Below are 16729 nucleotides of genomic sequence, written 5' to 3' on the forward strand. Positions count from 1 at the left end.
TCTTGCAGTTGTGGGATGCAGTTGCTGGATTCCCTAGTAACCCAGATGCAAATGTGGTTGTTCTGGATGGGATGTTCATATCATGGCCCTTTTCTCCCACTATCCTGTGGATTCTTTGGCACCTGATAAGGGGTCAGCTGACACCACAGACAGGTTTCTTGGGGCACTGACAGAATCTGTTTGCTCTTTCCAGGTTGTCATTAAATCTGGAAGAACCTAGTATCAGAGTGACCCCTGCTCACTGCATCTCTAGAAATGAGCTAAGTCTATCAGGAAGAGCAGGAGAGAGACTGTCAAACACAGAGCATGGCTGCAAAAGCTTTTGCCTTGGGAAAAAGAAGCAGATTAGGAAAGAAAATGGGATTAAAGGAAGAGACAGTATGATAAGGAAGTAAAATTTTAGGGAGGAGAGATTATGGTTAATTTTCATACATAATGAAAAGCTGTTGCTTTAGCTGGGCCCCGATTTGGCTCCTTCTTGCAGTGCCTGCCCTGAGGGTTAGATGACTGGTGGAGCCTACTGGCATTTCGCAGGGGCTTCAGACGTTTTTACTACCAGAATCAGTACATCTACTTAAGTGGCTTTGGAATTTTTCCTTGAGGTTTTACTCCTTTTTGTTCACATTTTATCCAGCCCATTTAGACCAAATAAAAAACGACCATTGGGTCACAGCATCCTGTGATCTGTTCTAACCAGCAGCTCCATGTGGGGTTCATGCTCAGTGATCCCAGTGTATGGTTGCAGCTCAGAGAGAACCTGCCTGGATGAGCACTCTAAATGTGGCTCTAAAGCCAGGGCTTTAAGACAGAATGACTGTTTACATCTCTCTGCAACCCTGTGTAGAGAAAGGGGGATAGAGATATTGCTACTAAGCTGGGTAAGCTCTGAGTGCAGGGCTCTGGGGGAAACTAACAAGCAGCCTCTTACTTCAATTAGTTCTTGCTCTGCAGCTTTGCCTCCCCTTCAAAAGCCAGTAATTTCATACTGCAGGCAAGTAGCAGGTCTGCAGTCTACAGAAACAAACCAGGCTCTGGCTTCCCACAGCTCACCACCTCAGAGGTTATCAGGGGCTATCTTCTTCAGTGATCCCTTGGTTGCCTCAATCTCAAATCCCATAAGCTCTGCAAGCACAGTTTCCAAAGTAGCTAAACCTGAAGGCAGGTTTAGCCCGTGCGTGTGTGTGCACGTGTGTGCCTGTAAAGACAGACAATCAATTGTTCGATGTGGATAAAACTATTGTTGTTTTTTTTTCTGTTCAATTCTCCTCTATGTGAAGAGGTTCCTATTCAGTCTAAGATTTGAGAAGCAGGTTTACAATGACAGTGCTTCTGCATTGTTTTTTGTTCAGCAACTACAAACCTCTGGAGACTTTGCAGTGCACCAGGATGGAGGAGGGAGAGTCACACTTCAGCAGGCAGTCTTTGCTAACCTTTTTTGATATTTTACTGTGGCTTAATACAGCAGAGACCTGACATACATTCAAATTGCCATGTACTGAAGAATGGAGAAATGATAGCAGAAAAAAAATTTCTGTGTGTCCTTCTGGATTTCAAACTACATAGTAGTGCTTTCGGAGAGTCAGATCACCTTGTGAAGTAGGTTTTGTTTTTTTTTTTTTCTTCCTGTTTCACTTCACTGATATGCTTCACACCCCTTGTGTGTAAAAACGGTGGCTTTTGCTTATACACATCAATTTTGCCACCGTTGCCACTCCCCTGTGTGTTCCCCAATACAGTATTGAATGTATTAGGAACAAGTTAAGAGGTATCACTCTGATCACAGAAAAGGATGCTTGTTTAAACCACTGGCGTGACATATTCACATATCTGACCTTGTCAAGGTCAGAAGAAATGTGCAGGTTTCACATACACACACTCAGATGTGAAATCCTGTTAAATTAGGCCCCGAGAGGGAGAACACCTGAGGCAGTTCAAAGACCAAGGTGGTAAGCTGCAGATCCCTAGAAGTTATTAACACCAGGCAAAGAGACCTGAGAGCAAAACTACAAGGGAATCAATCAAAATAAGGTTAAGTAAGAGAAGGGGAAAGAAGAAATAGATACCGAGGAAATTGGCTGCATATTGGCTGCGTTTGAAACTAGAGGAGAATGGAAGATTTGGCCTTTCTTCCCAGACAAAATGTGAAAGATAAGAAGTCAAAGAATCAGGAGAAAAGGAGTGGGGAAAGCAGACATGCTGAGTGCTGACTAATGGGCAGCATTTCATTAAGTGCTGGCAGAGGCCACAGAGACTGTTGGAAGGTGGTGTGCTCCTTTCTCGTGGGACACACCAAATTTTTGCCTTACCTGCTTTTTACTTGTTGCCTTAGTAAAGAAAAGCCCTGAGGTATGCCAGAGAGATTAACAATATCACCTGGCTGCTTTAAATGTTGGTTGCAAAGAGGCTCACCAAAACATGTTACTACTGGTTGAGGAACCAATGCTAGGTACACCTGGTGAAGACAAGGCTTGGCTGGCTTTCTGTCAGCCGATTTCTCAGCTGATTTGGAACAATGCCTCTAGTGAGGGCTCTGCACAGAACCTTAAATTCCTTCTTCTTCCTCAAGACACAGAGAGGTAAGTTTGCTTGAGTGGCAATACATTGCTCCTGCAAGGAGTGATGCAAATTCATCTCCCACATGGACGAGCTGCACTGTGTTCTAAAATGCTTGCTGGCCCTGATGAAACTACAGTCTCTTGAATCACAGGAATTGCACTTTACTGCACTTTTCTGACACCCTGACATGAACCTTTAACCTTCTATAGGCTATTTAAGTCAGTCAGTGCCCCTTGACACAAATTGATGCACACAACACTGGTTTGTGTGCTTAAAACCTGGGGAGCATAAAAACATTTCCTTTGAATTCTCATGAAACCACCAGCTCTCACAGGGCGTAAATGTGTTATGCACAACAGAGTAGGTTATACTCGAACACTTGTAAAATGGCCCCAGAACTGCAGAGCAGTGATTGTGAGTATATTATGCTGTAATTATGCTCAAAGACTCATAGACTCAGTCAGATTTAAAGTCTTGTGCAGCACTCAGGATTTTCCCTATATTTGATCCCTGCAGCTAAGTGCAATAGCAATGGACTTGAAAGCGTGTTGCTGCAGCAACTTGCCAAATGATGATGGTACTCAGTAAATGCCCAGAGATAAGTCCTGGGGAATGTGAATCACATGGCAGCAAGTGTATCTAGGTCTATAAATGATGGAGAAAGTTGCAGTGTTTTGGGGAATTTCCACCTTATTCCTGCAAGGGAAACTAATATTTGTCCATGAAAGCAAAAGACAGATGTTTCTTAGATGCTGTTTCGTGATTTATAAACACTGCCCACACTAGGGTGCTTTATATTTGTTAGTGAATCTTTCTTATTTTCTGCCTGAAGAGTCTCACTCGCTAGTTCAAGGTTTAAAGGAGAGCAGAAAATCCCCATGAAAAGCAACAAATACAGCTTTTCTGAACATACAAATAATGTAACTCTAAAGCACGTTACCTAAAGCCAATTTTAAGCTTGAACACAATGGCCAAAAGTTTCCTTTTTCCCTTTCCTACTGATCCAAAGCCTTGCATGTTCTCTCTGAATTTCGTTGCACTGCCCATAGTGAGCTTCGGTTAACTACTGAATAGTAATTTTCATGGGCCTTGAGAGTCATGCTTCTGGAAAGAAACAAGTGAACAGCATCTGCAAAAATGCAATTTCTTCTTAACATAATGGCTTTGGATCTTCTTAGGAAATGAAAACAGAATTAGTCTGAGTAGGAGCATAATGTGTAAAGAGTGACCAGAAAAAGCACTTAGGAAGCCTAAAGGTATCACGGTGCTCAGAGATCTATTACCCAATCTTCCATGTAAATAGCACGAACCCACAGGACAAAAGGCTCCTTGATTTTTTCCCTGTGCTTGGAGGCCCTAGGAAAGGCCAAAAGGAATTTGAAGTTACACAAAGCTTTTATCCCAAACCCACTCACACATGCCTCTCACATCAGGACAACTTTGCCTCGTGACAGCTGCTGCAAAGTATGGAGAGCTGGCCAGCAAAAGCTGGCAGTAAAACCACAGACTGACAAACCCCAGCCAGAAAACATTTTTAAAAGCACGGTACAATATATTTGGCCTGCCTTTACACAAAACAGGTAACACCTTGTGCTGAGGCAAAAGGCCCAGCAGGAAAAACACTCTGGAGTCACTTGTAGTGTCACATCAACACACACAGCTGTGGGTGAGGGCTGCAAACTGTGGCAGTGCAGCTTCGTCCCGGGACTGACTCCAGCCAGCCAAGTCCAGGTGTAAATGTGAGTGCAGCCTTGGGGCACTGCACTTGTGGGATCAGGGAAAACGTGCCACTCACAGGCAATGCTAAGGACTTGTCACTTATGCCGCAGAAACACCTACCACACCTTGCTGGTGGAATGGTGGGCCACACAAGAACTGTCCCGGTAGAGATGAGAAGCAGTTTTGTTCGGAAGAGTGAAATTCCGAGGCTATCATCCTAAATCCATGAGCAATAGCGAGACCAGTATAAACTAATTCACTTTGCAGAGTGCCTTCGGTTCCTTCTTTCAGAAAATTAAACCTTTAAAACTTATTTCTCCCCACTCGTCTGCCATGACCCACCTGCTCCAGTTTGTTTCCATTCCAGTGGAAAGACCGAAAGGTTATCACTATTCACTTGTATTGAGAGATGTGTGCGTGTGTGGAGAGGAAAGGTTCTGCTTTGCCAAACACCTGCAACAGTCCCCGGCTTGGACTCCTTCCTCACCTGCCATGCTCTTCTTGTGGCAACATTACATAAAGTCTCCCTTCACCTCCCGCTCCAGCGGCTCCTTCTGCGCTGGGGAACGCGGGGCCGGGTCGCGGGGTGGGATGGCGGGGTGTGGCGCGGGAGGTGGGTCGCAGGGGTAGGACACGGGGTGGGGTGCGGAGCGCAGGGGTGGGACGGGAGAGTGGGACGCGGTGGGGGAGCGAGATGCAGGACGCGGGTCTGAGATGCAGGATGAGGGATGCGGGACCGGGACGCGGGATGCCGGTTCGGGATCCGCGCTCGCGGCTGAGGGGGCGGCGCACAGGGCCCCACTTCCGGCCCGGTGTTGCCGCCTCTCGCTTGAGAAGGGGCGGGGTCGCCGCTGGCCAATAGCGAAGCTCGGCGGGCGCTCGCGGTGGCCGCTGGTTGGTCGGCGCGGGCCGGGGGCGGGGCTCGGCGGCAGGGCCGGACCGCCGGCGGGGCCGCCCCGCAGAGCCGGCGCAGCGGCGCCCGGGACGGGTCGGGGCTGGTGCCGGTTCCGCCGCCGGGTCCGTACCAGGATGCGGCTGCGCTCGGGGGTGTTCGCCTCCTCCTGCCTCCTCGTGCAGGCCCTGGGTGTCGCGCTGTTCCTTCGCGGCTTCTTCCCGGTGCCCGTCAGGTCTCTGCCCCGCAGAGAGGCCCGTGCGGACTCTCCCGCCGAGCCGGCCCCGCCCGGCCCAGGTAACGCGAGCAGCCGCCCAGCGCGCCCTCTCCCTCGGTGCCGCGGGACACCTTTCTGGAGACGCCTTCGTGCTTCCAGAACTGCTTCCGGAGTAGTTTAGAACTTAGCTGGTTTCCATGTAGTTGTCGATTACTGCCAGCAGCATCTGCTCACTGTGGCAAAAAGCCTCCAGCGTCAGCTGTCACGTCTCTGAAGGGTTTTCCTGTCCTTTTATTCCCCGTTCCCTGACGCTGATGTTGCCGTCATACCCCTCCTGTTTAATGGCAAGCTGTTTGCATTAAATGATGCCGTCTCAGTTCAAACACCTGAGTGCTTGCTCTGCTAACTCGCTCGTTGTGTTGTGCCCAAGAACCATCGTGCCTGTGATGCTTCTGTGTTGTGTGAGCGTCTTAACCCCACCTCGTTGGGATTTTAGCACCTCAGTAGCCACGAAGTGACTGTAGCAATGCAGGTTGCAACGTGCAGAGTATTGCTGTCCATTACCATTTCTGTGAAATCACCCCCTTTACAGGTCCTGCTCTATTCTGTAGCTGAATTGGCGACACCAAAGTTTTCAAGTGTCTTTATAATGAGGAGTCAGTAGAGGACATGTTGATAATATAACTTTCTTACATGTTCAGTCTCAAGTTGCATTAAAGTAATGTGAAGAAGAGGACTTTGTACTTGAAGGAGTGTTCTTCACCAGTGTTTGGAGCTTGTAGGGTGAAACTTCAGGTTCAGTGGGCAGCTGAATGGAATAGGAGTTATTTTGCTCCTTGCAAGCTCTTGCTTGGGACATCTACTTAGTAACTTTGTGGAACAGGACTGTACCTGCCAAACTGGGTCTTCAGCTGCTTGTTATTTGTTATTATTCTTTCAAAGTGTGTGACTTTTTTTTTTACAGAACCACAGTATGTTCTGAGTTGGGAGGGACCCACAAGGATCGAGTCATTACTTGAATTGTGAGATGCAGTGGAGGGAAGAGAAGGTTGTGCAATTTAGAATGTGATGTGCTGATACCAATTAAGCAGGAACAACGAAAGAATTTAATCTGGTAACAGACCTGAGTGGATTTTGTGGATGGCAGGTTGCTTTCTAACTGGAGTTTACCAAGACTGCCAGAGATGTTTGATAGGCTGCTGTGAGTGAAATGTTGCATTCACATGTGATTATTGGCTGGAGCCTAATGCAGGGGGAGACTGCTTGGGTGGGATGGAGATGTGAGATAACTGGGTTTTGGAAGGACTGGTTTGTGCTGAAGAGTGTTAGTGTGCACCACAGGGCTCTACAGGCAGTTTAAATTTAGGCGTGTCACTAGTAATCCCAGGTGTAGTAGGCAAAAATGGAGTGACAGTGGAAGAACACTTTCTTTCTGTAGTTCTTGGGTTATGATTTGCTTCCACAGTGATCTCTTGGTCTGGACGATAAGGTCTAAAGGCAAGGTGTTGCTTGCTAAACACATGATGCAGAAGGCTTTCAACCTACTTTAGGTCTATTCAGGAAAGATTATTTCCCCAGTGCCTCTGTATTTCCTGCATGTTTCCTTTGTGAGTCCTGACTGCCATTGACTCCACGCTGTCTTGCCTGTGGGATGGCTGTAATAGTGAATCCTTGCAGCGCATCATTGTAGGAAGTTTTTGACAGAGAACCTGTGGTTTTCTTCACTCCTTGCAGAAGTTCAGCTTCATTTAAAGTAACTGTTCTCTAAGTAAGTAACACTAAATAATCATGCCACATACCAAGACTTGCACCATGTGTCGTTTTCACTATCTTACAATAAGTATTTTCAGATGGCTTGTGACTCAGAATTCATTTGAACTTCTCAATACTTTGACTTACTGATGAATTACACTGCAGGAGGAACTTAGGAGTAGGGTATATGTGTTTAAGATCTGATCATTTTTGGTGTCCAGGAAGCTTTCTTTCACTAAGCAAGTGGATAGGAGTAAATTACGAGAAAGATTTTACCGACAGTACATCCAGTGATGCCTTCTTGTTTTTCATGGAGAGCCAAAGCATGCCTTTTAGTTGATAATTCAGGTCCTGTTAAACCAAAATTATCAGCTTAATTAGGGTTGCTGGTAGTTAGCATTTTATTGTTTTTGAGATTTCCTTCTTCCCCCTACTGTACCCTCCTCCACAATTTTCTGATCTGGAAAAATCATTAGCAGTAACGAGTCTGTGAATATCAGTTTATTGATGCTTATCTATGTACTCCAAAATACAGTTTCTGAGGGTTTTTTTGCTTTTTGGGGGTTTTTTTTGAGTTTCTTGTGTTAGACACACCACTATCTGTGACCTTTCCAAATTGTCAACCGCTTATGCAGAAACAAACTTTATTCTAAAGGAGTGTAAAAACCCTAGCTTTATATAATACATGTACTGAGTAAACACAATCTTGTCTGAGTAGAGGTCTGTGGGTAGGATGCATTCTGCTTGCATTTTGCCCTTCTATGTGTTTTCCTGGTAAAGAAATGAGACTTGTAGAGGGTGAACCAAGAGCTTAATGTCACCATGTGGACCAAGCTCAATGCACATCAAGAGTTGCTGCAGCCAGAATTAAGTCTGTGCAAGAGAAGGGTGGCCCTGAAGGCATGACACTGCCTACTGCTTGATGCACAGCAGCATTTTGCTGTGCCCACCCTTGTACCAGATTCTGGGAATTCTAGAATTGGATTTTGGCCCTGCAGCTGCCATCATCGAACTAGCCTGGCATACAGTCTTCTACCTTGAAGGGAGCAAGTGTGCAGAGATCTTTTACCTTCAAGTTTCAGTGAAATTGTCTATTTCTTTGTAATTTTCCTGCTATCTCATATTTCTTTGTAATTTTCCTGTTATCTTATGGTGAGATTTGATTAAGAGGCATTGCTTGTGTTCTGATGTGCAAAATTGTGCATTAGTACAAGTGAATGCAGCATCTTTTTTCTAACAAAAGTCTGTCAGATATATGCAGTTCAGCTTTAATGAATTAACAAGAGAGAAAGTAGCAGCTACCCCTTCTTATTGCTTTGAACATTCTCCATTTCAAAGCTTTTCCTCAGTTTTCCCGATTTCACATCACACATTCCGTTCACATTTTGTTTTACTTCCTAGATGCTGTGTTGGAGTTACAGTTGTGTTATTCCTGTGCTGGATGGCCTAAAAACCCAGCATCCTCTGATTACTTCTCACACTGGCTGTTGTTTGCAATTTCTCATTTCCAAATGTAAAAATAATAAAGGAGTTGAAAGCACTCATTTCTGTTGTGAAGTTGTCCTTTTAACTTCTGTCTAGTCTTTGGTAAAATTTGTTGATGACTTCTGTGTACCCTGTTTTTGTTGCTTAGGAATGGTTTCTAACTGGACCAAGATTCCTGCACCGCTTTTCAATAAAGTTGTCATTGTTCTGATAGATGCTTTGAGAGATGACTTTGTGTTTGGATCCAAAGGGAAACAGTTCATGCCATATACTACACAAGTTGTTGAAAAAGGGACTTCCTACAGCTTCATTGCTGAAGCAAAGCCACCTACTGTGACTATGCCTAGAATTAAGGTAAATTTTTTTTTTTCCCATTTCATTTGAGAAAGTTTTGGAGTGTTTGTTTTGTATGCTTGGAGTTGGCATAAAGGACAGGTTTGTTGTGTTAGTGCAATCTGTGGCTGAATCTCTCTTTGCTGTAGGAGTGCATGTGATAGAGTCCTGATTTGCCATCGCCCAGAGGTTAAGGCCCTAGTGCATAATCTCTTTATTTGCAGTCATGGGAAAGCCAGCAGCCTCTCAGTTGTCAAGTCTTCCACTGTTCTTCTATCCAAGAACATTTTTATTGGTATTTCTCTGTGTTCTTGTAACTTGGATAGAAAATCCAGTTTACTCTTAAATTGTTTTGTCATAAGGATGTTTTTGAAGAGCTTAAAAAGGAAACTGTGCGAAGTTCCATGTAACTAAAAGATTAATTGTGGCGGTATCATCAAAATACTTGATCATCCAGGCTTGTCAGTGATGGATCTGAGTGACACCTCTTCATTGAAGAAACTGGGGGAGTGATCTTTGTAGGTCAACTAGAAGGCCAGTGAGAGAGTGAGGGGGAGACAGTCTGGTAACTATTCATAGGTGGACTTCATTTCATTTCCTAGATGTTTCTTATTTAGTGTTTCAAATGTACTATCATTGTGAATGCTGAGTCAGTTTACTTGGACCTTCTAAACTATCTTTTTGGTGATTTAATGACTAGTAAATGAAACAAATTTCGACTAAGTCATACAAAGCCATTTTGCTGTCCACTAGTTAAGACAATATTATTTTTACCTTTTGTAAAGCAATCATTATCTCTCACATCAACTAGCACTGTATTGTGGCAGGTGAGGTTATGTGTCAGGGCAGCCTGTGTTCTTTTACTTTGTTATGTTTCTTTACTTAAAGTATAATTTGCCTGCCATCTGGTTGATTGCTTCCTCCTGCTTACACTGCTACTGTCTTCTCATCCCTGGAAGCTTCTTGGTTAATGTTGTCTCTTTTCTTGTTTCATGTAGGCTTTGATGACAGGTAGCATACCTGGTTTCATTGATGTTGTTGTGAACCTCAATTCTCCAGCTCTGTTAGATGACAATCTGATATGGCAGGCAAAAGCAGCTGGGAAGAGAATAATCTTTTATGGTGATGATACATGGGTTAAATTGTTCCCAAAGCACTTCATGGAATATGATGGAACTACATCGTTTTTTGTGTCAGACTTTACAGAGGTGAGAGGCTTTGTATGATCCCAAGGTAAATAAAGTGAATTCAAACACACGGTGGCAACTTCTAAGAGTGAATGAGTAAAGCTATCCTAGTTCTGAAATACGCACCTGGCAATTAAATAGAAATTGGATTTACATGTGTGGTTGGTATGGGCACTGTGGAGCTAAGCATTTCAGTCCCTCATGCATATGCTGTGGGAAGTGTTTGGATGATGCAGTTACTGTATAACTTTCCTAAATGTACGATTTTCTTACAAAACTTCTTGTGGTAGGAAGTTAGACCAGTTGCTTTGTTTAAAAATTCCACTATCCACGTTTCCAGTTTGCTGTCGTATTTATATTAGTTAATACTGTCCTTAAGTGGCCAATTAATAGATTATCTTGGTCTTCTAGAGGCATACTTTTGTAGTATTGCATCACTTTTGTAATTGCAATAGGAGTAGTGTTTCATTATGTTATCAAAGAAGGAGCATAGAAAGTAAATGAAACAAATTGTGAAAATTCTTACTCTGGACACACTAGAAGAATAAATGCTTTGGCAATTTTAGTTCATTCTTGAACCTTTATGGTTTGTTAAACCTCAGGCTGTCGACCCACTGCTACTGACGTATTTTATTAACATGTGTAAGGCAGTTAGAAAGGTCTAAATGGATTGGAAGACACTTTTAACTGGTTACACTAGTAAGACTTGCAAAAGCTTCAACATACAGTGGAAAAATGCAAGTATGCTGCTGGATCTGTGATTTTGTGACTCTCAAGCTCTTTAGGCAGTCTTTATCTATCTGAATATAGTCCCTTAAATACACAGCTTTTTATAGATTTTTTTGGTAGTTATATCCAGAGTCAGCAAAGTGATGTTGCATGTGAAATATTATAAGGATTTTTAATATCCAGGGAGAAGATATGCAACTAAAAATGCATTGTCAACCTAAGCAGGAAAACAGGTTAGTTAGGCTCCAAATAGCACTTTTTAAATAATTTTACTTTCTCACTGTGTTGCCAGTTCTTTCACTCGCAGCAAGTACAATCTTTTTGTGTTTGCCTAGCAAAAACTGAGTTGAAAAAGCAAGTGTGGGTTTTTTGCCCTCCTGTGATTCCAAGCACTAAACAGAGGCTTTTCCCTGTGCCTACAATACTTTATGTACTTGATAATTTGTGAAGTGAGAGATCAGGAGTGTGAAGGATGAAAGTGGTTTAAGTTTCTGTGGAAGCTTGGCAAGCTGTTTGCCTTGTTTGTGTGTAATCAGATGCATCGTGACCAGAAACAAGTAATTGGGGTGAAGAATCTCTTTTGTAAGAGAAATATATTTGACTGCCTGACATTGAACTAATTGGTCTGATTTTTTTTCTCTCATTAACATCGTGAGTGACTGTAATTCTCATCAACTTCTGCAGAATTTTCATGGGTAGTGTGATCTAATTTTGCCATGTTTTTTACAAGAGAGAAGTTATTTTTACCTTTTAATTGTTTTCCTTTTCTTTGAGGTTGATGACAATGTTACCAGGCATTTGGATAGAGTGTTAAAGAGAGAAGACTGGGATATCCTAATACTACATTACCTGGGATTGGACCATATTGGACATATTAGTGGGCCAAACAGCCCATTAGTGGGACCAAAACTTCGTGAAATGGATAACATACTGAAGAAGATTCATATTTCTCTTCTTTCAAAGGTAATATAGCTTCCTCTTGGATCAGTGTCTTGTTAGTTGTGGACTGACATTAAAATGCTCGCTGGTTGTGGATGGTAGCTCGTTTATTCCTGGACTGAAGTGGGTATTCTTCAGTTCTTTTCCTTCCCTTCCCAGGACATTCCCCAGTTAACAGTACAGTGTAGCGTTTTTAAGGATTTACTGGCTGACTTTAGTAACATCTGTTAAGAGCCTCCTCTGAGCAGCTGTGGGAAATAACTCCCTCTTGGTGTGCACCGAGAGGAATGCATGCCAAAATTCTCTTATCCCTCATGAATTAGGGCAGTGGTTGGTGTGCTTTCTAGTAATGAAATTCAGCGGGAGGAGTAATGGGCATGTAAAGCTAATGGCTCTAATGTCTGCAGTTATGAAGGTATACCTAATTCTTAGATATTTGAAAAATTCAAATGGAAATGGTGGTTGTAAACTACATTTTGTCTTATGCTAAACGCAGCACATCTGAACCTGTTTTTAGGTTTGGATATACAGGTTGTCAATTACCTAAACATCCGTGTCTGGATGTTGAACTACCAAGTCCTAATTCCAAGTGGCCTAATTCCAAGAAGCATTTTTCTTGTTTGTTTTTGGCCACTGCAATTCAGAACAGCTGCTCACAAAATTTCAGTAGTACTTTTAGACAAATGGATATGTTGTATGAAAGGACAGATTAAATCCTGTGTGTGGAAGCTTCACGAATGTCGTAGTGGTTTTGCTACAGTTTTTTAGTATGTTTGCTTTTGTCAACAGAAAGCCTTTATCTCAGTTTTAGAATACAGGAATAATAAAGGCACTTTACTTTTTGGGTAGAACAGGTACTGGTAATAACTAGAGATGACAAAAAATGACTTTGTTGCGGATTGACTGTTTATTTTCTGCCATCTTTGATTTGTTAGCTCAAAATTCTTGGACAGGCCTCACTTACTCTTCTGTTGTTCTCTTTATTCAGAAACATACGCACTGTTTAACATCAGTCATGATCCCAAAAACACTTGAGACACTAGAGAGTATTAGAAATAGGATTATTTTTTCATATTAAATTGATATGATTTTACCATTTGCAATATTAATAATTCGGCATGTATACTAAAAACTCAATGAAGGTGAAGAAAAGAAGTGGGAAATACTTCTCTGTTAATGCTACTGTTCCTGGGCTCCTGATTTTCTTCCCTCAGTGTGATAGCCTTTATTTAATCTTTTGGTGAGTTTCTTGAGACTGTAAATTAAGGGGTTTTTAAAGTTTGGGATTTTTTTTGTTGAGTTTTTTTCCTAATATATTGACAAGTCTGTTAGTAAGTATGTGCCTTAACTTCTAAAAACTACTATTACCACACAACATTTAGCTGCAGACATCTCTTGTTATCTGCCCCAGGTGTTGTGAGCAAGCTTAAAAAAATTAAATTCACTTTGAGACATAGTCATGTTTGAAAATGATAGAGATAGTGAAGTGATATATACGACTTGTATTAGTAAAATAACTTACATTTTTTTCTGTGATTTGCAGGAAGAAGCTTCTTTGCCCAATTTGCTAGTTGTGTGTGGGGATCACGGGATGTCTGAAACGGGTAGTCATGGTGGTTCTTCAGAAGGAGAAGTGCACACACCTCTTCTGTTTATCAGCTCTGCTTTTGAAAAGAGAAGTGGTAAGGATCAAAGAACTTTTTCGGAACTGTCTTGGTTTCCGATGGAATAGTGTTAATTTTCTTCTTAGTAGCTGGTACAGGGCTGTGTTTTGGATTCAGTATGAGAATAACGTTGATAACACACTGATATTTTAGTGCTTACTCTGAATCAAGGACTTTCCTGTTTTCCCATGCTCTGGCAGGGAGCAGGTGCAAAAGAAGCCATGAGGGAGCATAGCTAGGACAGCTGACCTGAACTGGCCAAAGGGATATTCTGAGCCATGGAGCATCATGCCCAGTATATAAACTGGGGGCTGCCAATCTCTACTTGGGAAGGGCCTGGACATCAGTCAGCAGGTGGGGAGCAATTTTATTGTGCATCATTTCTTTCTCTTGGGTTTGATTCCTCTCCCTCTCTCCTTTTCATTGCTACTATTATTATAATATTTTATTTGTTTCAATTATTAAGCTGTTCTTATCTTTAACCCAGGAGGTTTACCTTTTCTTTCTGATTATCCTCCCACCCAGGGTGGGGGCATGAGTGAGTGTGCTGTTGTGTGGTACTTGGTGTAAGGCTCCAGTGGATACCAGTGCATAGTGCACCCTAATAGTCTGAGAATACTACTACCATATATGACTGTAACAGTAACAACAACAATTAGGTGTAGATTATAATAATTATTATTGTAATGAAAAGGAGAGAGGGAGAGGTATAAAGCCCAAGAGAAACGAGTAATGCACAGTGCAATTGCTCTCCATCTGCTGATAGGTGCACAGCCTGTCCCCAGGAAGCAATGGACAGCCCCCAGTCAACTCCCTTCAGTTTGTGTACTGGGGAAGATGCTCTGTGGTATGAACTATTCCTTTGTCCAGTCCAGGTCAGCTGTCCCAGTTGTGTTCCCTTCCAGCTTCTTGTGTACCTGCTCACTGGCAGAGCACAGGAAATGGAAAAATCCTTGACTAAGGGTAAGCCTTACCAACAGCTGAAAGAGTGTATGATCAACATTATTCTCATATTGAATCCAAAACACAGCCCTGTACCAGATACTAGGAAGAAAATTAACTCTATCCCAGCTGAAACCAGGCCATGGACTCATTGGCAACTCTGATTTATACTTGCTCTAGAATTCTTCCTGAAAAGTACTTTGTTTTTTTCTACAGCTATCTGACCAGGCCCATTCTATGTGACCCAAAGCTCTGGTTTTAGCCAAAGCTAGCATCTGTATCATGATAAAACCATGAGTTAAACTTTGTAACCATTGAGAGAATTGTGTATTTTTTGGATGATAACTTTCTACAGTGCTGCCTTAGCTGAATGTTGAGAGCTAACAATATCTGTTGTCAAGATCCTGGGCTACTGGTAAATGAATAGGTTTAGAAGCAAAATCCTATTTGAAGTTAGTTTTGTCTTTCATTTTCCAGAATATTTCCTTGGCCTCCATTCTTCCTTCTCAGCTAGGACAGAGAAATGAATTAGTTTCTCACACTGAGAGTTAACAGGCAGGAGGAAGAATTGCTCTGTGAAGGGGTGAGAGGTGACAGCAGTGAAAACACGACTATTGATGGCTAAGCCTTAAGGAAAGAATATGGAGCATGAGTGTATTTACTGTATTGGCCAAGTAGTTAATTTTATATCATTGATGTGAGTTGGTATGTTTCTGAAACTGATTTTCTACTTGTAGATAATAATGAAAGATAAAAGTAAGATAGCTTAAGGTAAGAGGCAAGAAGGAAATTGAGTGCTAGAGAATCTTTAGTCTAATTTCTGTAGTAGTGCTTAAAGAAACTCCTTGACTGAGTGAATTGGTGAAATGTGAAGTGATATTCACCAGAAGTTAATATTTTCCCTCACAATGCTTTCTTCTGCCTTTCATTCTGCCTCTTGCTCATTTCCATCTGATTTCTTTGCTTTTAAAGCCTGTTTGAAGAACCTTTGTTTGTTTATCTTGCTGGAGGTTCCTGCAGCACAGTAAAGTACATTTTTCTGTCTGTCATTTATAAGGCTGTTATTCAACTGCAATAGAAAGCATTGCTTGAGGACTCATTGAACTCTTCTTGGGTCTAAAAACAAAACAAAGTCAAGAGTAGACCAAAGCTCTTGGATAAGCTCTTGCTTTATGAATTTCACCGGTATGTGTTGACTGTCAGGCCATGAGAGTGTAGATTCTGCCATGAGAGTGCAATCTCCTGTTCATTGGGATTGCTTTCTGTTAGGTTTAAACTAAACATGCTGTTTTTATAATACAGTGAAATATATCTCTTCTCCTATCTTTTGGGATAGAGTTTGTGATTTCGAATGATGCCTTTGTAAATATCCATCAGTTTACTTCTCATTGGTACAATAATTAGGATTCTAGTGACTGCTCCTTATGATCCTACTGTAAACAAAATGTACTGTGGTTAATTTGGTAGACCTCAAAATAGTAATCCTGTGGGCTTTTTGCATTTAGTATGCTGTCAGAATATTACTCGTGTAGCCTTCTACAGAGATGCGTCACCCATGATTGGCTAAATGCAGTTGGTAGTTTGGCTTTTTTTTTAACCAGTTAAGTACTTGCCTCTAAAGATAAAATCTGAAAACTGCTGACATACAGGCACTCATGCGAAGACGCTTTACGGATTATAGATGGCATTCTGTACAAATATGGGATTAATCGGGGCTAGATAGATGAGAAATGAGAGAAGTTCTAATGCTCTTAAAGGGAGCCTTGAGAGTAATAAAGACTATATAGAATTCTTTCTGTACTGTACTTAAGTTAAAACACTCAGTGCCTGGAGTTACAAGGAGGACAAAACAAAAGCGTAATAGAAAAGCAGTGCTACGTAACTAGTTCAACATGCAAAGGAACAATTGGCACAGCAATCTTAAACAAAAGGTTACTTATGTTAATGAAATCATTCACATGTACCGATGTCTGTGGGACTGAAGGTTAATCCTGATAACTGCAGTGAGTTAATGGGATCCTGCACAGAACCCTTTAAAAATGACTGAGTATGCCTGCATGCAGCTACAGATTTTGAGCCTCAGCATTCTTTACCTGATCTCTGATTCTGTTTGCCTAGCAACCTGATATTAATTGAATCTTGAGCTGTTGTCATTATATTGAGAAGCTTCTAGAATGCTGTCAACATTATTTTAGATTCTCATTCTTTGCTCATGCATTAAATTAATCTCCTGTAGTGTTTCCTGCTATTTCTAATGTAAAAGTTATGAAACCCTCTTAGGATGTGGGCTGCAACTTGATGTTAAGGTGATCTC

The 16729-nt window shown here is 42.1% G+C and overlaps 1 protein-coding gene across 9 annotated transcripts in view; it reads left to right on the forward strand.

The window, feature by feature from the left end:
• The first annotated feature begins 5133 nt into the window (after positions 1 to 5133).
• PIGG (phosphatidylinositol glycan anchor biosynthesis class G) overlaps positions 5134 to 16729 on the forward strand; it is a 94629-nt gene continuing 83033 nt past the window's right edge. For 2 of the 9 annotated variants that reach the window (XM_051777474.1, XM_051777475.1), the window contains exons 1-5: positions 5134 to 5464; positions 8770 to 8975; positions 9953 to 10162; positions 11645 to 11833; positions 13353 to 13491. In XM_051777474.1, coding sequence (XP_051633434.1) covers positions 5305 to 5464; positions 8770 to 8975; positions 9953 to 10162; positions 11645 to 11833; positions 13353 to 13491 — 904 coding nt within the window. In that variant the 5' untranslated portion in view covers positions 5134 to 5304. The remainder of the gene's footprint in view (positions 5465 to 8769; positions 8976 to 9952; positions 10163 to 11644; positions 11834 to 13352; positions 13492 to 16729) is intronic. The other 7 variants (XR_007902785.1, XM_051777472.1, XM_051777473.1 and 4 more) reach the window with 6 other exon arrangements.

The sequence above is a fragment of the Manacus candei genome, unplaced genomic scaffold, assembly GCF_025592945.1.
Source record: "Manacus candei isolate 608988 ecotype Guabito, Panama unplaced genomic scaffold, ASM2559294v1 h1tg000010l, whole genome shotgun sequence".
In the NCBI taxonomy this organism is placed as follows: Eukaryota; Metazoa; Chordata; class Aves; order Passeriformes; family Pipridae; genus Manacus; species Manacus candei.